Consider the following 24,322-nt stretch of genomic DNA (forward strand, 5'->3'; position numbering starts at 1 on the left):
TCCAACTTTTTGTGCCCCCATTTGGGGTTTTCTTGACAAAGATACTGGAGTGGTTTGCCCTTTCCTTCTCCAATTCTTTTTTTTTTATGAGGAAACTGAGGAAAACAGGGTAAAGTGGCTTATCTAGGGTCATATGAGTAAGTATCTGGGTCAGATCTGAACTCAGGAATGTGAGCCTTCCCAACTCTAGGCCCCATATTTTATCCACTGTATCATCTAGCAGTCCATTTTTGTCCCCCATGAAATCCTGTCTCTCTTCCCCACTATCCCACTTTTTTGGGCAGTAGGGTGGGGATTAACTCTTACCTTCTGTAGAATACTAAGTATTGGTTCCAAGACAGAAAAACAATAAGAGCTAAGCAATGTGGGGTTAAGTGATTTATCTAGAGACACGTGGCTAGGAAGTATCTGAGACCAGATTTGAATTCAGGACCTCCCATCTCCAGATTAGAACTCAGGAAGATGAGTGTTCCTGACTCCAGACCTGGCTCTCTGTATACTGCTTAGGTACCCAAATTCAATTTAATTTGCTCTTACGTATTTGTTGAATGACACAAGGGTTTCCTGAATGTCTACAATATACCAAGACTCAAACTCAGCCCAAACAATTCTGACCCTTGGTAGGACTGTGGTCACTGAGTGGCAGTGCCCTCTTAAAATTCTTAACTTCTGACTTAGAATCAATACTAAGTATCAGTTCTAAGGAAGAAGAGCAAGAAGGGCTAGGAAATTGGGGGCTTACCTTGAGTCATACAGCTAGGAAATGTCTGAGACCAGATTTGAACCCAGGCACTTCCATCTTCAAGAGTGGTGCTCTATCTACTGAGCCATCTCACTGCCCAGCAGTGCCATTTTTGAAACAGTGGTTTTCAGACATCTGCTGCTCTCTGCTGTAACTGTGGCTTCTTCAGTCTAGATGCAGGCAAACCCCCAATGTTTGACTGAGCTGCCTACAGAAGTTGTAGATTATTCTGAGATGAACTGGGAAAATGGGAATGGAGAATTGCGTCATCCAGAACAGTCATCACCTTTTCTCTATGTTTATCTCATTGTCTCTTTGACTTTTCTTCCTACTCAAGCTCCCTCTTCAATGTTTCAGTTTTCTTTTGTGGGTGATCTTCCTCTGTTAGAATTTAATCTGCTCGAGGGAAAGTATTTCTTTTTCTTATTTGTAGACCTAGTATTTAGCACAATGCCTGACACATCATAGGTGCTTGTTGATTTGATTACTTGATTATTTCTTTGCATTTCGTTGCTCATTCATATCTATTTTCTGCCACTGTCTTCACTTTTTCTGACTTTATCTCTTTTCCCTGAGTTTTCTCCTACTCCCATTCTATGTTCTCCATCAAAGAAGCCAATCAGTACAATGTGGCAGAGTTGGCTCTGAATCCTGGCTCTGCCATTTACAATCTGGGTATGTGACCTTAAACAATTAGATTCTCCATTCTAAGCCTCAGTTTCTTTATCTGACAAATGATGTTTTGATGATCTGACCTCTGAGGTCCTTTCACATCTTCTCTTATCCCCCATTTCTATTTCTCACCACTTGTTTTACTGAGTTCATCCCTGTCTCACTGTCTCTATCCCCATGATCCTATCATTTATCATTTGGTGACCTTTCTTTATTATCATTTTTAAATTTCTTCCACTACTGGTGTCTATAAGTCTATATTACCATGTAGTTGTTCAGTCATTTCTGTCATGTTTGACTCTTTGTGACTCCATTTGGGGGTTTATTGGCAAAGATAATGGATTGGTTTGCCATTTCCTTCTCCAGCTCATATTACAGAAGAGGAAACTGAGGTAACTTGTTCAGGTTCACAAAACTACTGTCCGAGGCTGGTATTGAACTCAAGTCTTCCTGATCCCAGGTCCAGTATTCTATCCACTGCACTGTCTTGCTACCCTTCATATTACCACAAGGTCCTGTTAATGCCCATTTTCTGGTTAGACAAAAGAATTTTGTCCTGGCGCTTGGTACAGCAGTCATCACTAAATGCCCCATGGTATTAGATACTTAGACAGTGTCTTCCCAGGCTAACACCTCCTACCTTTTTCCAGGGGGATTGCTTTCCTGTAAGGAAAAACAAAAATTAGTCCTTTGTGTCTTTAAGGTAGTTTGGTGTTATAAAACTGCAGAGAGGTTTGAGGCATAGTGAACAGAGTACTAATCTTAGAGTCAGGAAGAAATGGACTCAGTGACCTAAGTAACTTTTTAGGGCTCTAAGTTGTAGCACAGTTGGTGACTTGCATTAATAGAATTTCCTTACTGGTGGCAAAGCAGTAAAATTATAGATCTGGATCTCCTCCCATCAAGACAGAAAACCTGTGGAAGGGCTTAGAACCTCCATTTAAGGAGTCAGAGAGGCCAGTTATCTTCTTTATTTCTTACCAGGTTGCACCTTTGGATTTCTCCACCATGTCCTGGAAACATCTTCATCCAGAAAGTCACTTCAGCCCTGGAATTCCCACCTCCAAAATATCTTCAACCCCTGAAGCCCCCCGAACCCCCATCTCTCAGGATCAGATGGTTCCTTCCAGAACTTCCATTTAAGAGAGTATCCATGTCATTTTCCTTTATAGGTTGCACTGGAGGCTTTCTCTACCTTGCCCCTGGAGTCAGTACAATCACCTTCTCCTTCTTCCCCCTTCCCATTCAACTTCCTTTTATGCCATTCCATAGAAAACAATTATGACTGCTCAGGGATATAGAGGGACCCAGATGAAGCAACAAGAAGAAAGAGATAAAACCAATCCAGCCAAACAGTTGCTCTGTTGACACTAGGGGCATCATGTCTGACCCACTATAAGTGCTTAACAAATGAGTTAATTAAGTAAACTGACCTTCAGGAAAATAAGGACTTGACTTGAGGGGAAAAGAAAAACAAAACAAAAAAAACTTCCCAGACAAGATCAGTGCTTTGCCCATTCCAGGAAAGCTCCAGAAATTCTAGGGAATGGACACTCTAAAGAGTAGGAGGGGTAAGCATATTTCTTTCTCCTCCAGAGCTGGAAGCAAAGTATGAAAATTTCTCCTAAACAAAAGGCAAAAGAAAGGCACTGAGCCATTTGATGTAACAGGGAGGAGGGAGGCCAGAGCACAGGAACTGTTATAGAAACCAAGCTGGCACTATTTGATATGAAAATCAGCTTAGGAGTAAAAATCATTTATGCTATTATGATTCCAGGATAAGCCAATTCTTGCAAGAGAGACTAGGAGATGGGAAGTAAATTGGGCAGGTTACTCTACTACGAAGTGTGGCTAAATGGTGCAGTAGAGAAAGCATTGGGCCTAGAATCAGGAAGACAAGTTCAAATGTGACCTCAGACACTTATTAGCTGTGTGATCTTGGGCAAGTCACTTCACCCTACTTGCCTTGATTTTCTCATCTGTAAAATGAGCCGAAGAAGGAAGAGCAAACAATTCCAATATCTTTGCAAAACAAACAAATAAACAAAAAACAAAAACAAAACCCTAACAGGGCCACAAAGAGTTAGGCATGACTGAACAACAACACTATATTGGGAAGAACACTAGATTTGGGCTTAAAGGACCTAGACTCAAATCTGGATTCTCCTTCTTACTTGTGTGACTCTTTAACTTTTCTGAGTCTTGATTTCCTCATCATTAAAATGATTGGGAGTAAAATGGGGGAGCAGTGAAGGGAGACTAGATTGTCTTTAAGGTAGTTTCCAGTATGACGCAGAGAAGTTGGAGCCTTACTGAAAACACTGATTGACCCAGAGATGGGGAACCTAATTGTAATCATGTTAGCTGAGAAGCTGGAAACTGGATTTTAAAAGTAAGAAACTATAAACGTTTTCAAACCATGAAAAGGAGAAAAAGAATTTGTTTTTGTTGTTGCTTTTTACAATGCTCCTCCTGGTTCTTTGTGGAAGCAGCCTGTCTGGAATTGATGCCATTATGTAAATTTAGAGACCTTAAGTGTTTCCTTGTAAGAAAGAAGGACCTCTCCTCTTAGTCCTTGCTTCCTGCTAGAACTATGTAATTCTGAATGGCTGGTACTCATCCCCCATGTGTGATGTTGTAAACTGCTTATGTTGCCTTTGAGTATGTCTCTGCAGAGCTGTTGTCTGCAAACTGGCTTTTCTTTCAGAAAAATGTTTTTGTTTGGCATTGTTGCTTTTCATAGCAGCTGCTTACAAAAGCCAGAAGCCAAAATTCTAATTCCTATAGGGATGGTCAGAACCACACCCAGCTGGCTGGGGACCACCAACATAGATGAAAGGCAGTTTGGGCCTGGGACCATAAAAGGTTAGAGGTGGAGTGGTGGACCTGAATGTGAATCCTTGCTCTGTTATTTGTTCCATGGGTGGCCTTTGCCCTTGACAGAATTGTTGCCTCTTTCTGAACCTTAGATTTCCTCCTCTATAAAATAAAGGTTCATTTGAATATAAATCGCTCAAAGGCAAGATTTGACTCAGTTTTATCTGTTTCCCTAACACAATGCTTGCTGCTCGAGTAGACACAAAGAGCACTGGATCTGAAGTCTGGGAAATTTGGGTTCAAATCTGACATCAGATACTTACTAGCTATGTGACCCTATGGGCAAGTTACTTCACCCTTTCTCCCCCAGTTTCTTCATCTGTAAAATGAGGAGAAGGAAATGACAAATTATTCTGGTGTCTTTGCCAAGAAAACTACAAATTGGGTCATGAAAAGTCTGAAATGACTGAACAACAAAAGGCAGAGAGTTGAGTTGAGCTGACCTCTAACATCCCTTTCATCTCTATATCTATGATCCTATTCCTGTCTACATTGAATGTAGAAGAGGGAAAAAAAAAGTATATAAAGATTGTGTTAAATGAAGATAATCCCCCATTAAGCTGGAAAAAAAAGATAAAAATGGAAAGAGGGAGTCACTTGGAATTAAGGAATTATACTTCTCTTTTCTCAGGGTAAATTATGTCAAAGAAAAATAAACACTATATATTTAATACCCTCTACTAAGACTTTGAAGTGATTCTGTCTCCACATTTGAGTCACTTGGTCCCCAATTTCAGGTTTAGCCCAATGCCAGATCATGAGGTCAATTCATTCCCCAGGCTGAGAGAATATATAGACCCTGAATCTATAACTCAAAAGCATGAAGTCATCCTTGTGGCTTCTACTCTGATTTTGTATCTGCTCCTGGTAACTGGTTTCTTCCTTTATTCCTTGCCACAAAGTTTCTCCTTGTATAGTAAATTGAGACTTACCTTACTCTCTGTTACCAAACCTTTACCTCAGCAATGGATAAGGGCAGACTTAGAAAGAGGGATCCAATGACAAAGATTCCTAAAGAGATTTTCTTTCCTTCCCTTTTCTTCCTCTCCCTTCTCATGTCCCCAAACCCAGATTTTGAGGGACATGAGATAGCTGTGAGTCAACCACGTGAGGATGTTAAGTCATATGAGTACTGTTGGGTCCTCCTTCCCTTCAACTTCAACTCCTTTCCCTTCCTTCCCTTCAGGATGTTGGCACCCTGGGACAAAATCCTGGTCTCTATGACCTAGTCACAGTTCTGTTGTCCTAAACCTATTAATCAAACATTTTGTTGTTCAATCATTTTTGGTTGTGTCCAACTCTCTGTTGGACTTTCCTTGGTGAAGAAACTGGGGTAGTTTGCTATATCCTTGTCCAGATGATTTCATAGATTAAGAAACTGAGGCAAACAAGGTGAAGTGACTTGCCCAGGCTCACACTGCTAGAAAATATGTCTGAAGCCAGATTTGAATTGAGGAAGAGGAAGCTTCCTTAATCCAGTGTTGTACCCTTCCCACTGTACCAGCTATCTGTTGGCTTAATAAATTATTTATTAAATACCTTTTATGTCCTGTGCTCTGTAACCTATTGACTATAGTTCTGTTTTCCCCTCATGTCTCATTCAGTCTTCTTTAACACTGACCTGTTACTAGAAATATAAAGTATAATTGGTTGAACCTTTACTGTTTGCCTGTCCTCCGACTCTTGTTGCTGTATCCCCTACTTACCTCTTAGAACACATCTAAATATTCCCAATGATCCACTTGTCAGCTTCAGTCTCTACCTGTTACCTGCTGTCAGATGCCCTTGACACTACCTAGTATTAATAGAAAGAATCTTGATTCGAAAGGCAGAGGACTTGGGTTCTTATTCCAGCTCTGCTATTTACTTCGTGTCCTTGGACACTGCTCTTGAGGTTTTGGTTTCTTCTCTATAATAAAGTTGTTGGATCAGATGATACTCAAGGACCATTTTAGCCCTAAATTCTATAATCTTGTGATTCCATGGCTGGGACCTTTCTAGGTTACTTGCCCTATTTTAACAGATTTGTCTAGGTTTTTCATCCTAACAATCTCCAATCTGACCCATCCCATAACTATTTAGGTTGTAGAGTAGCAAAAAGGTGCAATCAGTATTGGTGCCTCGTAAATAAATCTTTTACTAGGCATTAATTAAGATTATGATGAAGTTTTTGATATATGCTTCTGTAAGTTTTGTTTGTGCTTTCTTTTAGTTTCTAAGTAAAGGTAATATTGCAGAAGTCAGTTGTACTAAAGGGAAACGAGTTCTGCTTGGTCAGGACTGGTACCTTCTAGAGGTTGGGTAGAGTAGGCATCAGGAATTCCCGAATTCAGGAAGAACTTGAATTCATGCAATTGCAAACCCTTGGAGAGAATGAGAAGGGGGATAAATGGGACCATTGATTCCTTGAGGTCTGAATTCTTCATTCATCATCTTTTCTTCTTTACTAAATCAGTTCTAGAGGTCCCCTACAAGTTCTCAGGTATTGGGCAGGGAACTTATAAAGAAGTGAATATTTAAACATAACTAAAATGTCGTTGTCAAACATTACCTATAAGACCCCAAAGCTTTCAGAGGAGATTATGATAATGTTCTCAGGAATAGGAAAAAAAAATATTTTCCCTCCCCCAAGAATTGTGGTTGGCATTTTCTGTTCATTTGTTTTACTGTACATGTCCACATTTTTTAAATAAAAAATAAAAGAATGGAATCATAATAACCATAGGGATATCATTTTTCTAAAACTCCAATTAAGAAATATGACAAATACATGAGCCAGTACATACCCATGTCACACACCATTCTGAGCCTGACAAGAGAATATATGGCGAACTCATTAGGGGGAGAGGTATCTGCTCAGCCTTCCCTAATCTCCCACCTTGTGCCCAAACTACCCAAACCAAGAAAGGTATGATTTGGGAATGGCTTCTTTTATGACCAAAATTAGAAGATGCAACAGGAGGAATGTATGGATGAGGGAAGGAAGATGGGGGGAAAATGTGTTCTAAAATCAGTCCCAAGTTAACAAAGTTGATAAAAGCTTCAGTGATGGGAAGCTGATTATTCTGGCCCTGGTAAAGTTAACTGACAGATTATAGAAGAACCAATCTTTTCTGAGAATGACTTTATAAAGATTAAAGAAAAAGAAGAGAATGAAGAAAGGCAAGGATAGGGAAAAAGAAAGAAGTGAGGAAAAAGGAGGCAGGAGGGAGAGAAAAGGAATGGAAGAGGAATGAAAGGGAAGAAGGAAAGAGAAAGGAGGAAGGAGGACAAGAGATAGTATTATTTTAGATTCTGCAGGAGCATTCTATTAAATGTCAACATTGGAACCAGGAGGCAGCCCTTCATAGATTTCCTCCAGTCTCAGACCATTCAAGAAATATACCCCTCTATGAATTTCACTAGAGTGGCTGGAATATATCATCACACCTCAGCAAGTAACCAATAAATGTTGTTGTAAAAACAAGTAAACTCTAGGTTTTATGATGATCTCAGTTCAACCAACAGGAAGGAAAAAGGAAAAAGAGAAAGACTTGGAGGAAGAAAATTTTTATATGGAAAAGGAGGTAAAGTGTTAAATGTGAAAGAGGCTGGAAAGAGGGACAGGAAGGGAGAGGAGAGGAAAAAGAAGATGGGAAAGACAGAGAGTGTGTGGGAAAAGTCACTTTGTCAAAAGCTCAGTTATATTCAATCAATTTCCACAAGTTGTATCTTTCTCCACATGGACTTTCTAATCCCTTCTAGGAATATGGAAAGAAAAACATGGATTCCAATAAGCCCCAGTATTTCTTTTCTTATTTCCATACTGATAAGTTCATAGATAGAAGTTTTCCCTGTGAAAGACAAAGTAGAGCATCACCTTAGGTTCCATTTTTCAGAGAGTTCCAGACTGGTCACCCAATACACAACCAAATGTCCAACTTTGCAAAAATTCTCTGACATGATTTAGGGATAAGAGTAAGGAGGGTACAAACAACATAGAAACTTTACTCTGAACAATTAGGAAGCCTGAGTTCCAGAGCTGATGCTGCCACTAATTACCTATGGGATTCTTACCAGTGACTCCATTTCCTCACCTGGTAGATTATCTCTTTCTCCCCAAACTCCTTTATGTCCCCTTCCACACACGATCCTTTTATTCTCAATAACCCCCCTCCAATAGTTCTAAAATTATTTAAGTGGAATCCATATAGCTCTTCGGAGGACTCTATCTCTTATTCTGGGGAGTTTTTTCTTCCTCACTTAACTGGAAAAGAGAGGAAAAAAATCTCAAATGACCTCAAATAGAACTCTTACCTCCTCTCTATTCCCTGAAAACACCCCCAATTTAAATTGTTTAAACTATCAAGTTATCGTTTGATAACTGAGGTTAGGAATGTTTGAAGAAAATTCCTGGGATTAAAGGAGCTGGAAGCCACTCAGCTCCTGGTGGGAGGAAGGAGAAGCTAGTGGAACTATTTGGGGGCTGGGGAATTCAAGAACCTTCCCCCAGAACCAGACAAGAACTTCCAGTCATCCTCCTATCATGGCTTTGTTTTTCCCCACACTGGGTTAGCCCCAAGGGCGAAAACTTTCTAGTATATGATGAACTCTCCATTATCTGTATGGCTGTGTCTTTGGGGAATAGATTTTTAAAAAGTAAGCGCCTCACAAACAACAGTTCATCACAAAGCTTCCCACACTTGACATCATTTGGGATTAAAGAGCTCTTCCTCCTCAATACTGGGCTCAGGCCAAATTGCAGTGTATCTGCATTCCCTGAGGGCACACCGGCTGAGCGGTGGGGAAAGGGGTCTTGGACTTGAGATGGAGGTGGTGAGAGGGATGGAGTTAGGGAATAAATAGGTCAGGGGAACGTGGTCCCATATGTAAACGCCGCCCTCGGATAACCCACAAAGTACACGCAGATAATCGAGAGTTGACTTGATATATATAAAAAAAGGAAAGATTTCTTCCACCTTGTTGGCCAGCATCCCACTGACGGGCTGAGTAGGGTGGGAGTAGGAGGAGGGGGTAGGAATTGACATAAGGGAGAGGAGGGGGTGGGAGAGGGAGGTAGTAGGGGCGTGCGGGGCGCTCTCTTGACGCCACCGCCATCTACACCGTGCTCTCCATCACCCACTCGGAGCTGCCATAAGTGCCCCTGGGCCCCACGAGGTCATTGTCCTCAAACTGCAGGAGCATGCCATTAACCGAAAGGCTGCGCCTGGTCCAGATGTTCGTCACTCTCCTCGGCGGGCTGTAGCCTCCCTGTGCCACAGTCCCCCCGGACACCCCAGAAGCCGCCCCCGCCGCCGTGAAGTCCCCCATATCGAAAGAGTGGCTGCGACGCGCCTTGCATTCCAGAGGCAGCGGCAGAAGGCTACGCGCCCGTGCAGCTGGCGGCCCCAGCAGGGGCTCGCGGTCCGAGTGACGCCCTGTGGCCGCGGTCCCGGCCGGAGTCCTGGAGTCTAGAGGCTCCTCCTTCCTCTGGCACTTGAGGTCCAGTGAGGCGAAGGCCCCCATGAGGCGGTCGAGATTGGGCTTGGGGCGAGTGCTGGGCGGTGGGAGCCTCCAGGGACCCCGGCTACCCGCCCCGTCCGTGCTGCCCAAGGAACTAGAAGAGGAGGAGGAGCCGCTGCTGTGAGCCAAGCCGCCACCGCCACCCCTGGCCCCCGTTCCCCCTGCCCCAGACGTCCCACTGCCGTTTCCAAACTCGTTCCTCATGGATGCTTTAGGGTGCACTTGCGGTGGCGCCCCGTTCTGAACCGCATTGGATGGTGGCGGCTGTGGCGGCTGTGCCCCATTGGTCTGCGAGTAAACGTTGCTGACCGCCGCATTCATCTTGCCAGGGCCCTGGTGATTGCACACCTTGTAGCGCACCATGAGGATAACGATGAAGACCAGCAGCGTGGCCACGATGATGCCCCCGATGACCAGGATCATGGTGCCTCCCAGGATCTGACTGTGCATGGACTGGCACTGAGGATAGTCAGCCTTGGTGGAGAACTGGGCACAGCCCACGATGTTGGTGGCTGTGAGTGTGGTGGCCGTGTCATCCCACATCGCCAACACGCACAGGTCATAGCCGGTCCCCGACACCAGATTGTTCACCACGAAGGCCTTGTTGGAAGCTGGGATCATCCTAGGGTGTGTGGGAGGGAGGGAGACACAAAGGGTAGATTGGGTGAAGGGTAGAGAAGAGGACAATGAGAGAAGAGGCAGGAGGCAATCAGACAGACAGATCGACAGACAGACAGACAAAGAGAGAGAAGAAAAAGGGAACCGATGAAAGAAGCAGCGCATGAAGGAGGCAGAGTAAGGACACACGACAAGGGAGAAGAATCGGAGAAGGAGAGACACGGAAAAAGAGACCAAAAGGCAGAAAGATAGTGTCAAGAGACAGAAAAAGGCACAGAGATGAACAGATGGGACAGAAGAGACAGAGAGAAAGGTGGAGAAGATGTGATGAGAAGAAAAAGGAGAAAGAAACGGGAGGGCAAAGGGGGAAAGGAGAATCCAACATGGTGATACGGAAAGGCCACAAGACATCCGGAGATTGATGTAGGAGAGAGAGATGAACAGAAAATGAAAAAAGGAGACACAAAAGATTTGACAGGAGGGGAAAGGGGTGAGAGACAAAAGGGAGAGAGGTTAAAGAGGCATTCTAGTCCATACATGTTCCAACCCAGTGCTCTTCTCCTCAGGGTGCTGGAGAGAAGCAGCAATAAAAGTGAAGCATTACCACTTATCTGAGACAAATCCTCCCTCACTCTGGATGAGGATTTAGACATGGGAGACTTAAGCTTTGTTTATAAGGAAGGCACTGCCTCTTTCTCAGAGCTGCCTTGATCTGTGGAACAAGGGAAAAAAAGGTGATAAAGGTGTATAGAGAAGCCACAGGGACCTGCAACTCCTAGGCTTCCTTTAGCCTCAGCCTGCCTGCTCTCCACTCCCTAATCCCATGCCCCTATACAATTTCACCCTTCTTAGGCAATCTGATGCCTTCTGATCCCACAGACTACCATATTAATGCCCAACTTAGGTTGGATAGAGGCTTTGCTTAGCCTACTGCAGTTCAGAACTCCTGAACTCAAGTTCTGGAGACTCCACAGTATCTGGGATTACATGTGTTGCCCATCATGCTGGCTCTTATCCAAATTAAACTTCCCTTTGTGATCACTTTACAAAGCCCCACTGTTCTGTTATTGCTCTTAACCTCTGTGTCTAAATTACTAAAAAACTGTTCTTCCAATTATGAAATTGCAGATGAGGACCAAAAACTGATTTGGCCCCTGGTAAGTGTCTCCATCTCTAAAGCCTGAAGGAGGGAGGAAAGTTAGGAGTATTTCTTCTTTTACAAAAGAAAACAAGACTACCCCCAGAGGATGAGTTGCTCCATCTTATAGGAAAGAAAAGTCCAAGCATCTCCCACTTCTAAGAACTAGAGGGGTAAAGAGCCTTGGTGCATTTATTTCAAGGATAGCCTCTGTAGAGGACCATCATTTGCCTCACTTTCGCTTCCTGTTGCATCCAGAACACTAGCACATCTAAGGCTCCTCTGACAGACTCCTTAGGCAACTGAGACTCAGTTGTAACCTTTGTGCTAAAGATCTCTCCATTCTCCTCTCTTTAATCAAAGAGCATCTTTGCCATTCATTCCTTGAGGGACCTTGGGCAGTTTCTAGGTCCAAAAAGAAGGAGAGAGTTGAACTAAATGACCTCTGAAGCCCTCTCTGCTGCTAAATTTATGATTCTGATGACTCTGGGATGTAGGTAATACAAGTGTTATGACCTGTCTCTCCCACTGTATCTTATTTTAGGACTTCTCTTAATTTCAGTCATTTCAGTATAATCCAACTTTGAGCATTGAGCCTGTCTGGTTCTTTCTGAAAGTCTCCTAGTCCCTGCTGAAACTGTGCTCTTAGAATAGCACCTTCCACCCATGGATCTGATTGGACCTGGAGAGTTTTAGTCCTCCTAGAAGCAGCCAAGATATGGAACCCTATTCCTTTTTATTTTTATTTTGCCTTGTGCTCCAAGAAAGGAAAGGGTCCCATCCATTACTGTCAAACCCACCTCCCCCTAAATCCAGAGTCAGGTGGCATAATTGAGACATCAAATAGGAAATTCTAAAGTCTGAAAAGTTCCACCTGGGAACTGGGGTGGAGGTTTGTAGCTGACAGGCAGCTATTGACAACCCGTCAGTCTTGACTGCTGCTGCCCAGAGCTCTGAGCACAGATCATGCCTGCTTCTTCTCCTTCTTCTCTCTCCTAGGTCACCTAGGGTTGCTAGGCCCAGGACTAAAGGAAGACATAGAGGCGGCTTGACCTTTGGGCTCCATGTTACCTGGGAAGGAGGGGGTTGTGGTGGTTGAGAGAAGGACAAAGGTGGGGAAATAAATCAGGTAGATCGCTGAGAGAGGAAGTTTTCTCACTGGGAAATAGCCTACACAGTGAACCCATAGATTGGGCAAAAATAAATAAATACATGAATAAATGAATGAATGTGTGTGTGCATATATTCTAGCAGTTACCATCACACAGAGTAGGTCTCCAGACTTTTTGGAGCACTAACCCTATTAGTAAAACAACAGAGCATATACCAATCTACCTGTATTTACTTACTTAAGCAGCTAGGCAGCACAGTGGCTAGAATGTGAGACCTGGAGTCAGGATGACTAGCTGAGTGAACTTGGTCACTTAATCCTACCTGTCTCAGTTTCCACACCTGAAAAATGAGCTGGAGAAGGCAATGGCAAACCACTCCAGTATCTTTACCAAGAAAACCCCAAATGGGGACATGAGTTGGGCATGACTGAACAACATCTTATTTAACCAATATTCATATAAAACTATGCTAATAATTTTATGCAGCTTAAAACTTGGGCAAAATCAAAATTTAAAAGGATGAAATGAAGATAGAATATTTCTTCTCAGACTCAACAAGGAGCCACTGGAGTTTATTGAGTAGGGGAGTGATGTGGGCAAACCTACCCATTAGGAAAATCATGTTGGCAGCTGTGTGGGGGAAGATGTGAAGTGTGGAGATCAGTTAAGAGGATATTGCAGTAATTCAGGTGAGAGGTGATGAAGGGCTGCACCTGAGTGGGAGTCATGTGAGTAGAAAGAAGAGGGCAGGTGCAAGAGAATTTGTAGAGATAAAAATAAGATTTGGCAAATATCTAGGTCTGGGGATGAGGAATTAAGGATGAAACTGTGATTGCACCCACCCCTGCTGTGCCTAAGATAACAGCTACGAAGTACTCAATCCAATATTTCAACCGATATTTCAACGTCCACCTGAAAGGCTGAGGATGCTATCAGTAAAGAGAGGGAAAGTCGGAAGAGGGCTGAGAAGAGAATGTTCTGCAGGTCGCAACCTATCTGTAACTGCTGAGCCAGTAAGACTTATTCTATCCCACCAAAACCAAAATAGGGTGAGGGGGTGAGGATGGGGTGGAAGTCTTACTACTACTCACACAGAGAGCAGAGCCAACCAAGTTGCGGAAAGCCAGCTAAGGAGTTTCTGTCTTAGCTGAGAAGTGATTTGGGGAACAGGATATGGGTATAATGTTGGAGGTCTTCTTTTTAGAGCCACCTATGTCCAGCAGTTGATGTGAGTTCCTGGGTTGAGTTTAGGTAATAAGTGACCCAAAGGATGTACCTTGGGACAGATGTGGGCAGATTGACAACTTACCCAGCCCTTGGAGGGGGCACAGTAGGAAAGTAATATAATACATGGGTAATGGATGCAGTGGGATGCAGTACAGTTTTGTTATAAATAAGCCCCTTGACAGATAAAATTGGACTGGGACCCCTATTCTTACCATCTGAGCGGTTAAACACAGAACTCTTGAGGTCATGATATCCTATTGCCCTCCAGCCTGCAGATTCAGCCTTTATTTTGGAAACAATTTGTAGAGGAGGTCCTTCTACCTCCACAGATTGGTACCTCTTCTGCAACTTGTGGTTCTAGAAATTTGTCCAGGGTCACAAAACCAATATATTTCAGAGGAGAGACTTGAGCCCAGGTCACTCTGATTTAGGTGGAATGGATAGATGGATGGTAAATTTAAATCCAGCCTCAGACACCTCTCAGCTGTGTGACCCTGGGTAAGTCACTTAACCCCCATTGCCTAGCCTTTACTGTTCTTCTGCCTTGGGACCAAAACATAGTATTGATTCTAAGATGGAAGGTAAGGGTTTTTAAAAATAATTTTTTTTTAAAAAGAATTGTCCAGAGCTGCTAATGGGAGGTTTAAATCTGTTGTGGCCAACTCTCCACGGGGTGGGTGGACATGCAAGTGACAAGAAGCTGGGCGCAGAAAGGCAGGAGAATTTGGCTTTTCATGATAATTGATCCATCAAAAGAAAGCCTGGAGTTGCCAATCAGGAAGCAGTGGAGAGAGAAAAGGTTATTAGTGACAACTATGGCCTCGTGTAGAGAATGTCAGATTGCAAATATGTGCACATGTCCACTGGGCTGGACTGTTCTTTTGCACGATATAAAGAAAGGGCCAGGCTTTCTTTACTGCCATTTCTCTTTCTGTATCTCTTGCTCTTCTACTCTGGGGGCAGCCAGAGCCCTGGTCATGGTGAGTTCATTTATTACCTCACCCAGGCTTCCCCACTAGGCAATGCTTGTGGTCAAATCAAGTCAAGAAAAATGTATTAGGCCCTTTCCATGAATCGGAACTTTGCTTTGTCAGTAAAAAGTCAGAGGTGGTTAGTGCATGTGAATGAAAGGAGAGGAAATCAGTACAGGGCAAGGTGGTAAAGTCCAGAGAATGAAGGATGTCTGGTCTAGATTCATCTGGGCCCTTTCCCAAAATGTAAAAGAGGAACTCACCAATGGAATAAGGAGGCAGAGGGAGAAGGTAACCCATCCAAAATATTCTCACCTTCTTTTCTTTTCTCAATAAGATTTCTACTCCTTTAGACTCCTTTAGCCAGAAGACACAGTGGACAGATGCCAAACTTGGAGTCAAGATGACTCATCTTCCTGATCTCAAATCTGACCTCAGACACTTAACATTGTTTGCCTCAGTTTCCTCATTTGTCAAATGAGCTGAAGAAGGAAATGGCAAACTACTCCAGTATATTTGCCAAGAAAATCCCAAATAGAGTCACAGAGAGTTGGGAATGACTGAGAAAAAGACTGGAAATCTGACCATACTAAGATATAAATATCACATCTGTCACTGCATAGTTTTGACCATATCATCTCCCTCACTCAAGAGTCCTCAGTGACTGCCTATTGTCTGGTATATCCTGCATTGTATTAAAGGTCCTCCAGAAGTTGGCTCCAATTTGCCTTTATAGCCTTTATTTCCTACTATTGCTTTGTATGTACACTATATTTTTCCCCCTAAAAATATTATTTATTCCCTGATCCACTCTGACTTTTTCTGTCTTGGTGAATTTGCATGGGACATTCATCATGAACAGAATGCATTTCATCCACATCTAGATGTTGAAACCCTTTTATTTCCCTGAGGCCCACCTAGCTCAGGTACTACATCTTTGAGGAAGCTTTCCAGACTCTCCCAAAGTAAAAATACTTTCTTCTCTATCCTAAAGTTTTCCTACCATACTTTTTCTGGTTATATTTTTGTTTTCTCCATCATTTTCTACTTTATATTATATAGTATCCCCTTCTAGATGACCCTCAATTTAAATTTTTGAGAGACTGTGGTATCCCATGATTTGTACTCATACACTAGAACCATAATAGTAATCATATTTAAAAAATGGGCCTTTGTTTCAGAGAGACGCTTACAGTTGTTAAGAGGAGTGACTGATATAATTGAGTCAAAATTATACAAGATTATTTGAATAATAGTCCATCCGGTTGACTCTTCTCTTATTCAATTCTGGGCTCAGCTCAGTATAGTATGTGTCTGAGATATAGTCACTGATGGACTTATTCTATAAGTAATTCATCCAACTGCATATCAAAATCTGAAAAATTGGCATTCATCATCCACTTGATTTATAATATATGGCTAGTAAGGATTCCACAAAAATTCCTACTTATATGCCTCATTGTGAGTTGAAGAGGGGTCTAGATTCTTGAAGGTCTTGGAAATCTAAGCTAGAAAGACTTCAACTATGATTGAACAAATAATTTCTACTTTCTGAGAATCAATTCAGCTAAAAGCAGAGAGGTTCTGTATTGGTCAATAGGCTGATTAGTTGGTGAGAAATTCTTTAGTAAACTAATGACCCCAGGGCTGTACTTCTACTGTATTGGTGACATTGTCAAAGAAGGTTCTAAGAATTATAGTTATGAATAAAGTTATACATAGTAACATATATAAACAGTACCTTGATTCTAAATGTGAGACCCATGGCCAAGACCAAGGGAATATATTAATGAAGGAAATGAGTTGTGTCAGTTTTGACAAGCTCTATAAATGAAGCCAAAAGAAAAAAAAGAATTTATTGGTAAATAGAAGGATGCCTCACAGGCTTTTCTTAGAGAGAAAATAAAAAAGGTGGTAGAGTTTGGTTTAACTGCAATAAGAAGCATAATTTCATGGGACATTTGGTAACCTTATACTATAATGTTCATGATGAATATGAGCAAAAAGAAAATATAAAGATATCAGCTTTTGTTCTAGTATCTTACAGAGGATAAAGAAACAAGACAAATTTTATGAAGACATTGATAAAATCTTTGACATTAAATTAATAGATACTTTAATACTTGATAATTTTAATGCAAAGGTGAGGACAGCAAAAAATGTTTAGAAAACATGATTCAAGAGTAAGCAATGAGAGCCTAGACATTTGTGGATTACACAGAAGACTCATTACTTTATACCATTAATATTTTCTCCAAGATTATAATTGGACAGCACACAATGTGATGAGTACCAAACAACATCATAAAAATGAAGTATATTTTTAAGTCAGGAAATGACTTATTACCATTGCCTACATCATTCATGAATCAGCTGTCTATGTGTAGTCGGGTTCCTGATTTGTTAAAGTGAAGATGTTGAATTGCTAGAAGAAAGAATAAACATGACAACAGATGTGGCATGCAATTCAATAACTTTAATTTGACCTATTTAAATAAGATATTGATGTCTTCTCCAAATGGAAAATGGATGGAGGAAAGGACATTGACACCATTTTTACTAAGTTCATACAAAAGTTTAATCAATGTAAATGACATAATGAAACCATAAGAAGTTAAAAACCACCTTAGTCAACAAATTCTTGACCTATTTCCCAAGCAGAGAGCTATGTGGCAGTGAAGGAGAAACTAGTGTAGAATAAAAACTCATTTTTAGATTCCTACCAAGCAGGATACTGAAAAATTAGAAGCAAAATCACCTCACAAAATATCAAGAAGCAGCGAAGGGCAAAAATAGTTTAAATAAAGTTTTGTGAGAAATCCAACTAGGCAGAGTCATCCAGAGGGCATTTAAGTATAAAACTAGGAGGACAAAAAGCAAATAAAAGGTAGAAAAGATCTTCAAAGATTTCACGACAAACTTTTCACCATTGAGGACTGTGGAGCCACAACACCAAGATTCAAACATCACGGCCTTGGATGTACTTATAGAGAAAGCTGAAACTCTACTGAAGAGAACAAAGATGGGAAAGCAGCTAGACGAAACCAAATATTCAAAGAGGAGGTCTTTGTTAGAGGTGACACAATTTTTTAAGGCATTGACTGATAGATTTTCAAAGCATATGAAGGAGGGGAAGATATTAGAGGAATGGAAAAAATATCTTGGATCTCATTTTTATACAAAAGAGCAATGGAAAACATTAAAAAATTATATGCCTATTTTACTAGCTATATAAAATTGTTAGGAGAAAAATTCATACCTAAATTGAGGGCATCCTTGATGAGAGCATTAGAAGGGAATGGGCAGGCCATCACAAACAATATTCTATAATTGACCATGTTTTTTTCCATCATACCATTAACTGAGAGATATAGACAAGGCAGGTGTCCTGGAACACTCCTGTAATCCCAGATTTCAGAGAGGTTGAAGCTGGAGAATCTCTTGAGCCCAGGAATTCTGATCTCCAGTAGGCTAAGCCTTCAAGAGTCTGCACTAAGTGGCCAATATAGTGAGCCCTGGAGAGTAGAGGGTCACTAGCCTGCCTAAAAAGGGGCAAACAGGTAGAGACCAGAAATGGAATAGGTTAAAGTTTCTGGGTCAGAGTGGGACATGAACTGTGAATAGCCACCATACTTTCCAGTCTAGATAAGATAGGGAGGCCCAAACTTAACTTTTGAGAAAGATATAGAGAAGGGAAGTTTGGTGGCTAAGTAGATAGAGAGCCAAAACTGGAGATGGGAGGTCCTGGGTTCAAATCTGACCTCAGATACTTCCTAGATATGTGACTCTGGGCAAGTCATTTAATCCCATTGTCTAGTCCTTATTGCTCTTCTGTGTTGGTGAGAGCCAAGCCTGGAGATGGGGAGGTCCTGAGTTCAAATCTAACCTCAGAGACTTTCTAGATATGTGACCCTGGGCAAGTCATTTAATCCCATTGTCTAGACCTTACCTGTTTTGGAATCAATATATAGTTTTGATTCCAAGACAGAAAGTAAGGGTTAAAAAAAAAGAAACATAGAGAATCCTAAATCCCATTTGTTTGTCAACTACTAAAAAAAAAAGATTTTGTAGAATAAAACACATACACAAAGACTTTCCTTCAGGAGTGCATTTTTAAGAATTATGCAAAATTACTTTAAAGATATGACAACAGAGATAACCTTGTTCAATGACTTTTTGATCATTGTACAAGGCAGAACTGGGAGAGGCAAGCTTGCCAAACGTTTAACATTGTTATGGAGATATAGCACACAGTCCAAACAAATGACATGGTATTGAATTCATCAGATCCAAGATCATAGCATTAGATAAATAATCACTCTAAAGAGTTTAGCCTAACAATACTCATGGGAAAAAATTAGTGGATAAAGAATACCTATTGTCCAGACTATTATATGCATTTGGATAGACAACTTATGGAGTTTGTAGATCAATATTCAGCTTGGTTAGAAGATGCAAATGGACAGGGGACAAAATTGAACTGGAAAAGGTAATTGGTCTGGGTCATCTTGGGGAAATTACAAAGTTCTGCCTGAAACAAAGATCCATTTTTTAAGATCAATATTCTCTTCCAGTGTTATATAGATGCAAGTCACAAGACATTGTATTGGCCAAAGACTGGAAGTTGGGGGAGGTCTTTCAAAAGGAAGGAAAGGAAACAAGAAAGCACCTACTATGTATGAGATACTCTACTAATTTTCTTTTTTTTAACTCTTACCTTTTGTCTTAGTATAAATTCTAAGACGGAAGAGCAGCAAAAGCTAGGCAATCAAGGTTAAGGGACTTGTCCACAGTCATACTGCTAGGAATTATCTGAGATCAGATTTGAACCCATGTCATCCCAACTCCAAGTGTGGCTCTCTATCCATCATGCTACCTAGCTACCCCTACAGTTCAGAACTCTTAACACATATTATATCAATTCAGCCTTTCAACAACTCTGGGAAGTACATAGTATTATTATCTGATTTATAGTTGAAAAAAATTTAGGCAGATTGATTAATATGGATGTTTAGGCCCATATAAAGATGAATATATTTTTAGATAGCATGGGTCCTCAGGGAAAAATTATCAAAGAGCAAGAGAGATGGTCAAGATGGAGCATAAATGTCTGTAACACATCACGAAGAAAGAATTATTCGGGAGAAAAAAGGAAGTTACCAAAGAAACAGATACTCAGAAAAGAAGTCAGGCTAACCAAGAATGAAGAATAGCTGGTAGATTGTCCATGAGCTGTAAGGAGAATTTGAGGAAGGCCCCTACCGTACTGGGTGGTCCTCCTGGAACAGACTAACTGCAAAGGACTAAAAGGCAAAGTTCAGCAAAGAGAGAGACTTTGAACAAATCTCAAAACGATTAGAAAGGAAGTTGGAAGAATGAGTGAAAGATTTTAAACTTATTATCAAGTACTTGGAATCATTAGTACAAACACAACAGCTGACAAAGTACTGGGAGGCATTCCTGCCTAAGCCAAAGCCATTGCCTAGCAAGGTGACCTCATATCAGAAGATTTTCTGGATTTTTTTCTCAGTTATGCTAAATTCCACAATGAAATCACTTTAAAAATCATCTAAATAAACCACTATATATTTTATGAATTAAAAAAATATATGCACAAGAGTATTAGGGAAAGTCTTAGAATGAATAGATTGTGATCTGCATCTGTGTTGAGAATACCTGCATGGATGGGATCCCAGAACCATCCAAGAATCAAAGTGAATGTTTTTTAGTACTAAATCAATAAACAAATTTCTTCGAAGACAGGGAATCCTCCACTTTTTCTTTATATCTCTAGGGTCTTATACATTTGTTGTTGTTCAATAATTTTTCAGTCCTATCTGATTTTTCATGACCCTATTTGGGATTTTCTTGGAAAAGGTGCTATTTCCATTCTCTAGCTCATTTTACAGATGAGGAAACTGAGGGAAACAGAATTAAGTGACTTGCCCAGGGTCACACAGCTAGTGAGTGTCTGAGGCCAGATTTGAACTTAGAAAGATGAGTCTTCCTCCCTCCAGATCCTGCAATCTATCCACTGAGGCACCTAGATGGATCTACATATCTATATTCACCATCCTACAACACACAAATATCCCTCACATATTCATATAATTATATTGATATAATTATTCACAACCCTATATCTTCCATTTGTGGACATACATTTGTATACTTTAGATATCCCTATATTTCTGGTGGGTCAGTCAGTCTGTCAGTCAATAAACATTTGTTAGGTGCCTGCCATAGATGCTCCAGGCTCTATGCTAAATGCTGGGGATACAAAGAGAGGCAAGTGGTAGGCGGTATGGAGGGCTCTGAATAAGTGGAGTAAGGGGCTCTGGGAAAAGTGGCATCTCCCAAATAGCTGTTCCACCACTGGCCCTGGATTTGGAAATTTTTCTGTTAGGGATCCATTCCTTCCTAATTAAAGTAGCCCCTCTACAAACAGCTTCTTTTTTTTTTCTTTTTTAAAATTTAATTTAATTTTTAATTTTTATTTAATTAGATGATTTAAAATAATTTTCCATGGTTACAAGACTCATGTTCCTTTCCACCCCTCCCCTCCCCCTCCCATATATGATGCACAATTCCACTGGGTTTAACATGTGCCATCGATTAAGACCAATTTCCTTATTATTAATATTTGCTTTAGGGTGATCTTTTGGAGTCTGCTTTCCCAGTCATAGACCCACTGACCCATATGATCGAGTGGTTGTTTTTCTTTTGTGTTTCTTTTCCCATAGTTCTTCCTCTGGATGTTGATAGGGTTCTTTCTCATATGTCCCTCCTAATAGAAACAGCTTCTTTTTAAAGGCAAGAATCCTTACAAGGCAATAATTCTTTCAATTCAAATTCAATTCAGCATATATATTAAGTGTTGACTATGTGCAAGGTGTTGGGCACTTAGCTGGCACCATAGATTACTGGACCTGGAGTCAGGAAGACTTATCCTTCTGAGTTCAAATCTGGCCACACACACTAGCGGTGTGACCCTTGGCCAGTCATTTTACTCTGTTTCCTTCAGTTTCCTCATCTATAAAATGGGCCGGAGAAGGAAATAACAAACCACTCCAGTATCTCTGCCAAGAAAATCTCAAATGGGGTCCCAAAGAGTCAGACTCAGTTGAAATGATTGAGCAAAGGTCCACAAGTACATGAATATGTGTTTAGATAGTATGGAGCATCATGGGGAATAAATTGTCAGGTAGGATGAACTTCATTGCATTGCCCTTAGTCTCATCTTTCTCACCTCTCAGAAGCCCTCCTCCCCCTCCTCCTTCTTGCTGTTCAGAGCCTTCTTGCTTCCTCAGTCCCCATGTCCTGGCTCTGGTTCTCAGAAAATAGTCTGAGGTTTACTTATAAGCTCCAAAACTGAAAGGGGCCTTCGGATAAAGGACTGTATTGTACATTCTACAGATGAAAAAACTGAGGCCTAAGGGGGTTAAGTGGCCTGTCTGAAGTTATACCAGTGGTCTTCTTGGAACCAAAGTTTGAATCTGGCTCTTTCACTCCAAATCAGCACTATTAACATTTAAGCACACGGTCTCCCAGGTTGAAGTGAAAGGTCCAATAGGGCCCCTTTCAGACATGGTGGCAACTTAACCTTGATCCCTGGGGGATCTGGAGATGAGAGGTCCTGGGTTCAAATGTGGATTCAGGTACTTCCTAGCTGTGTGACCCTGGGCAAGCCACTTAACCCACCCCCCCCCCCACTTCCTAACCTTTACTGTTCTTCCACCTTGGAACCAATACATAGTATTCATTCTAAGACAAAGGTAAGGGTTTAAAAAAAATAACGTGATCCCTAAACATCTGATAGGAAAAAGCCTTTGTTCTTTGTTACAGCATTAGACCCATCCAAGAGTTTGTGAAGGGTGGTGTTATTTCTGTACCCCATCATCCACATCTGCCATGCCACCTCTCCCCAGGACTGGCCCTGGTGTGAGGAGCTGTAGTCAGTGTCTAGGAAGCTAACCAGGTAAGAATTCATTTGTATGAGTGAGTATAGGTCCGTGGGCAGAGGCCTATTCAAGTGGTCTAGCATCTTGTTTTCAAAAAGTTTCCAGTAGAGAGAAGCAACTAGTAAATCTCTTGTCTCTGTGTTCTTGCCTCCCTGCCGTCTGCCTTCATCTACTCCTCTCCCCCTCCCCACACACTCAGAGCTCTTCCAATTCACCCCTTGAATGCTGATGAGAACCCACCCTCTCCATCAAGGCTGTAAGATCTATTCCCCTGTCTGGGATATTGATGAGTGTTTGATTATTCCAGCATTAGCCATGCCGAGTGAGAGGCTGTTCCAAGCTTTCCTACCAGCTTGGCTTTCCTGACTGCTCTTGTCTTGTTATCAGTCTAATTGGGAAAAACTTCCAGCTCTCCTGTTGGCAGTTGGTTCTCAGGCCTTTGAAGAAAGAAAGAAATGAAGGAAGGAAGGAAGGAAGAAAGAAAGAAAGAAAGAAAGAAAGAAAGAAAGAAAGAAAGAAAGAAAGAAAGAAAGAAAGAAAGAAAGAAAGAAAGAAAGAAAGAAAGAAGAAGGAAGGAAGGAAGGAAGGAAGGAAGGAAGGAAGGAAGGAAGGAAGGAAGGAAGGAAGGAGAGAAGGTAGGTAGGAAGGACAGGGGGAAGGAAGCAAGCAAGAAAGAAAGGTAAAGAGAGAGAGAAAGGGAGAAAGGAAGAAGGAAAGAAAAGAAGAGAAAGAAAGAGATGAAAGAAAGGAAGAAAGAAAAAAGAAAGAAAGAAAAAGAAAGGGAGAAAGAGATAGACAAAGAGAGGAAGGAAAGAGAAGTACAAAGAGAAAAAAAGGAAGGAGGAAAGAAAGAAAGAAAGAAAGAAAGAAAGAAAGAAAGAAAGAAAGAAAGAAAGAAAGAAAGAAAGAAAGAAAGAAAGAAAGAAAGAAAGAAAGAAAGAAAGAAAGAAAGAAAGAAAGAAAGAAAGAAAGAAAGAAAGAAAGAAAGAAAGAAAGAAAGAAAGAAAGAAAGAAAGAAAGAAAGAAAGAAAAAATAAGGAAGAAAGAAAGGAGGAAAGGAAAGAGGGAGGAAAGGAAGCAAGCAAGAAAGGTAAAGAGAGAGAAAGAGAGAAAGGAAGAAGGAAAGAAAAGAAGAGAGAAAAAGAGAGGAAGAAAAGAAGAGAAAGAAAGGAAATTCACAAATTCTATTGAAAGCTATTCACTCAGAGAAAATAATAATTAAAACTGCCATTTAATTAGTTCTTCACAACAACCCCATGATACTGGTAGGATAGGCTATTATTATTCTCATTCTAAAGATGAGGCAACTAAGACTGAGAGCAAAGGAGGCATGATTTATCTAAAGTAACTCAGCAAATTCCTGGAGAACTGAGAGTATGAGCCACAATTCCTGACTTCTAGGTCAGGGCCTTTGCTAAGAGATCAGAAGGCCTGCCTGGGTTATGTAGTCTAGTACCTCACTTATCTCCTAATGTCAAAGTTGAAAAGTTTTTCAAGCTGAT

The 24,322-nt window shown here is 41.2% G+C and overlaps 1 protein-coding gene across 2 annotated transcripts in view; it reads right to left on the reverse strand.

Annotated features, from left to right (window-relative positions):
• Nucleotides 1-9,204: 9,204 nt before the first annotated feature.
• Nucleotides 9,205-24,322, reverse strand: part of LRFN2 (leucine rich repeat and fibronectin type III domain containing 2) — a 357,671-nt gene continuing 342,553 nt past the window's right edge. For both annotated transcript variants that reach the window (XM_056818185.1, XM_056818184.1), the window contains one exon: nucleotides 9,205-10,415. In XM_056818185.1, coding sequence (XP_056674163.1) covers nucleotides 9,389-10,415 — 1,027 coding nt within the window. In that variant the 3' untranslated portion in view covers nucleotides 9,205-9,388. The remainder of the gene's footprint in view (nucleotides 10,416-24,322) is intronic.

This window comes from Monodelphis domestica, chromosome 2 (genome assembly GCF_027887165.1).
Source record: "Monodelphis domestica isolate mMonDom1 chromosome 2, mMonDom1.pri, whole genome shotgun sequence".
Taxonomy (NCBI): Eukaryota; Metazoa; Chordata; class Mammalia; order Didelphimorphia; family Didelphidae; genus Monodelphis; species Monodelphis domestica.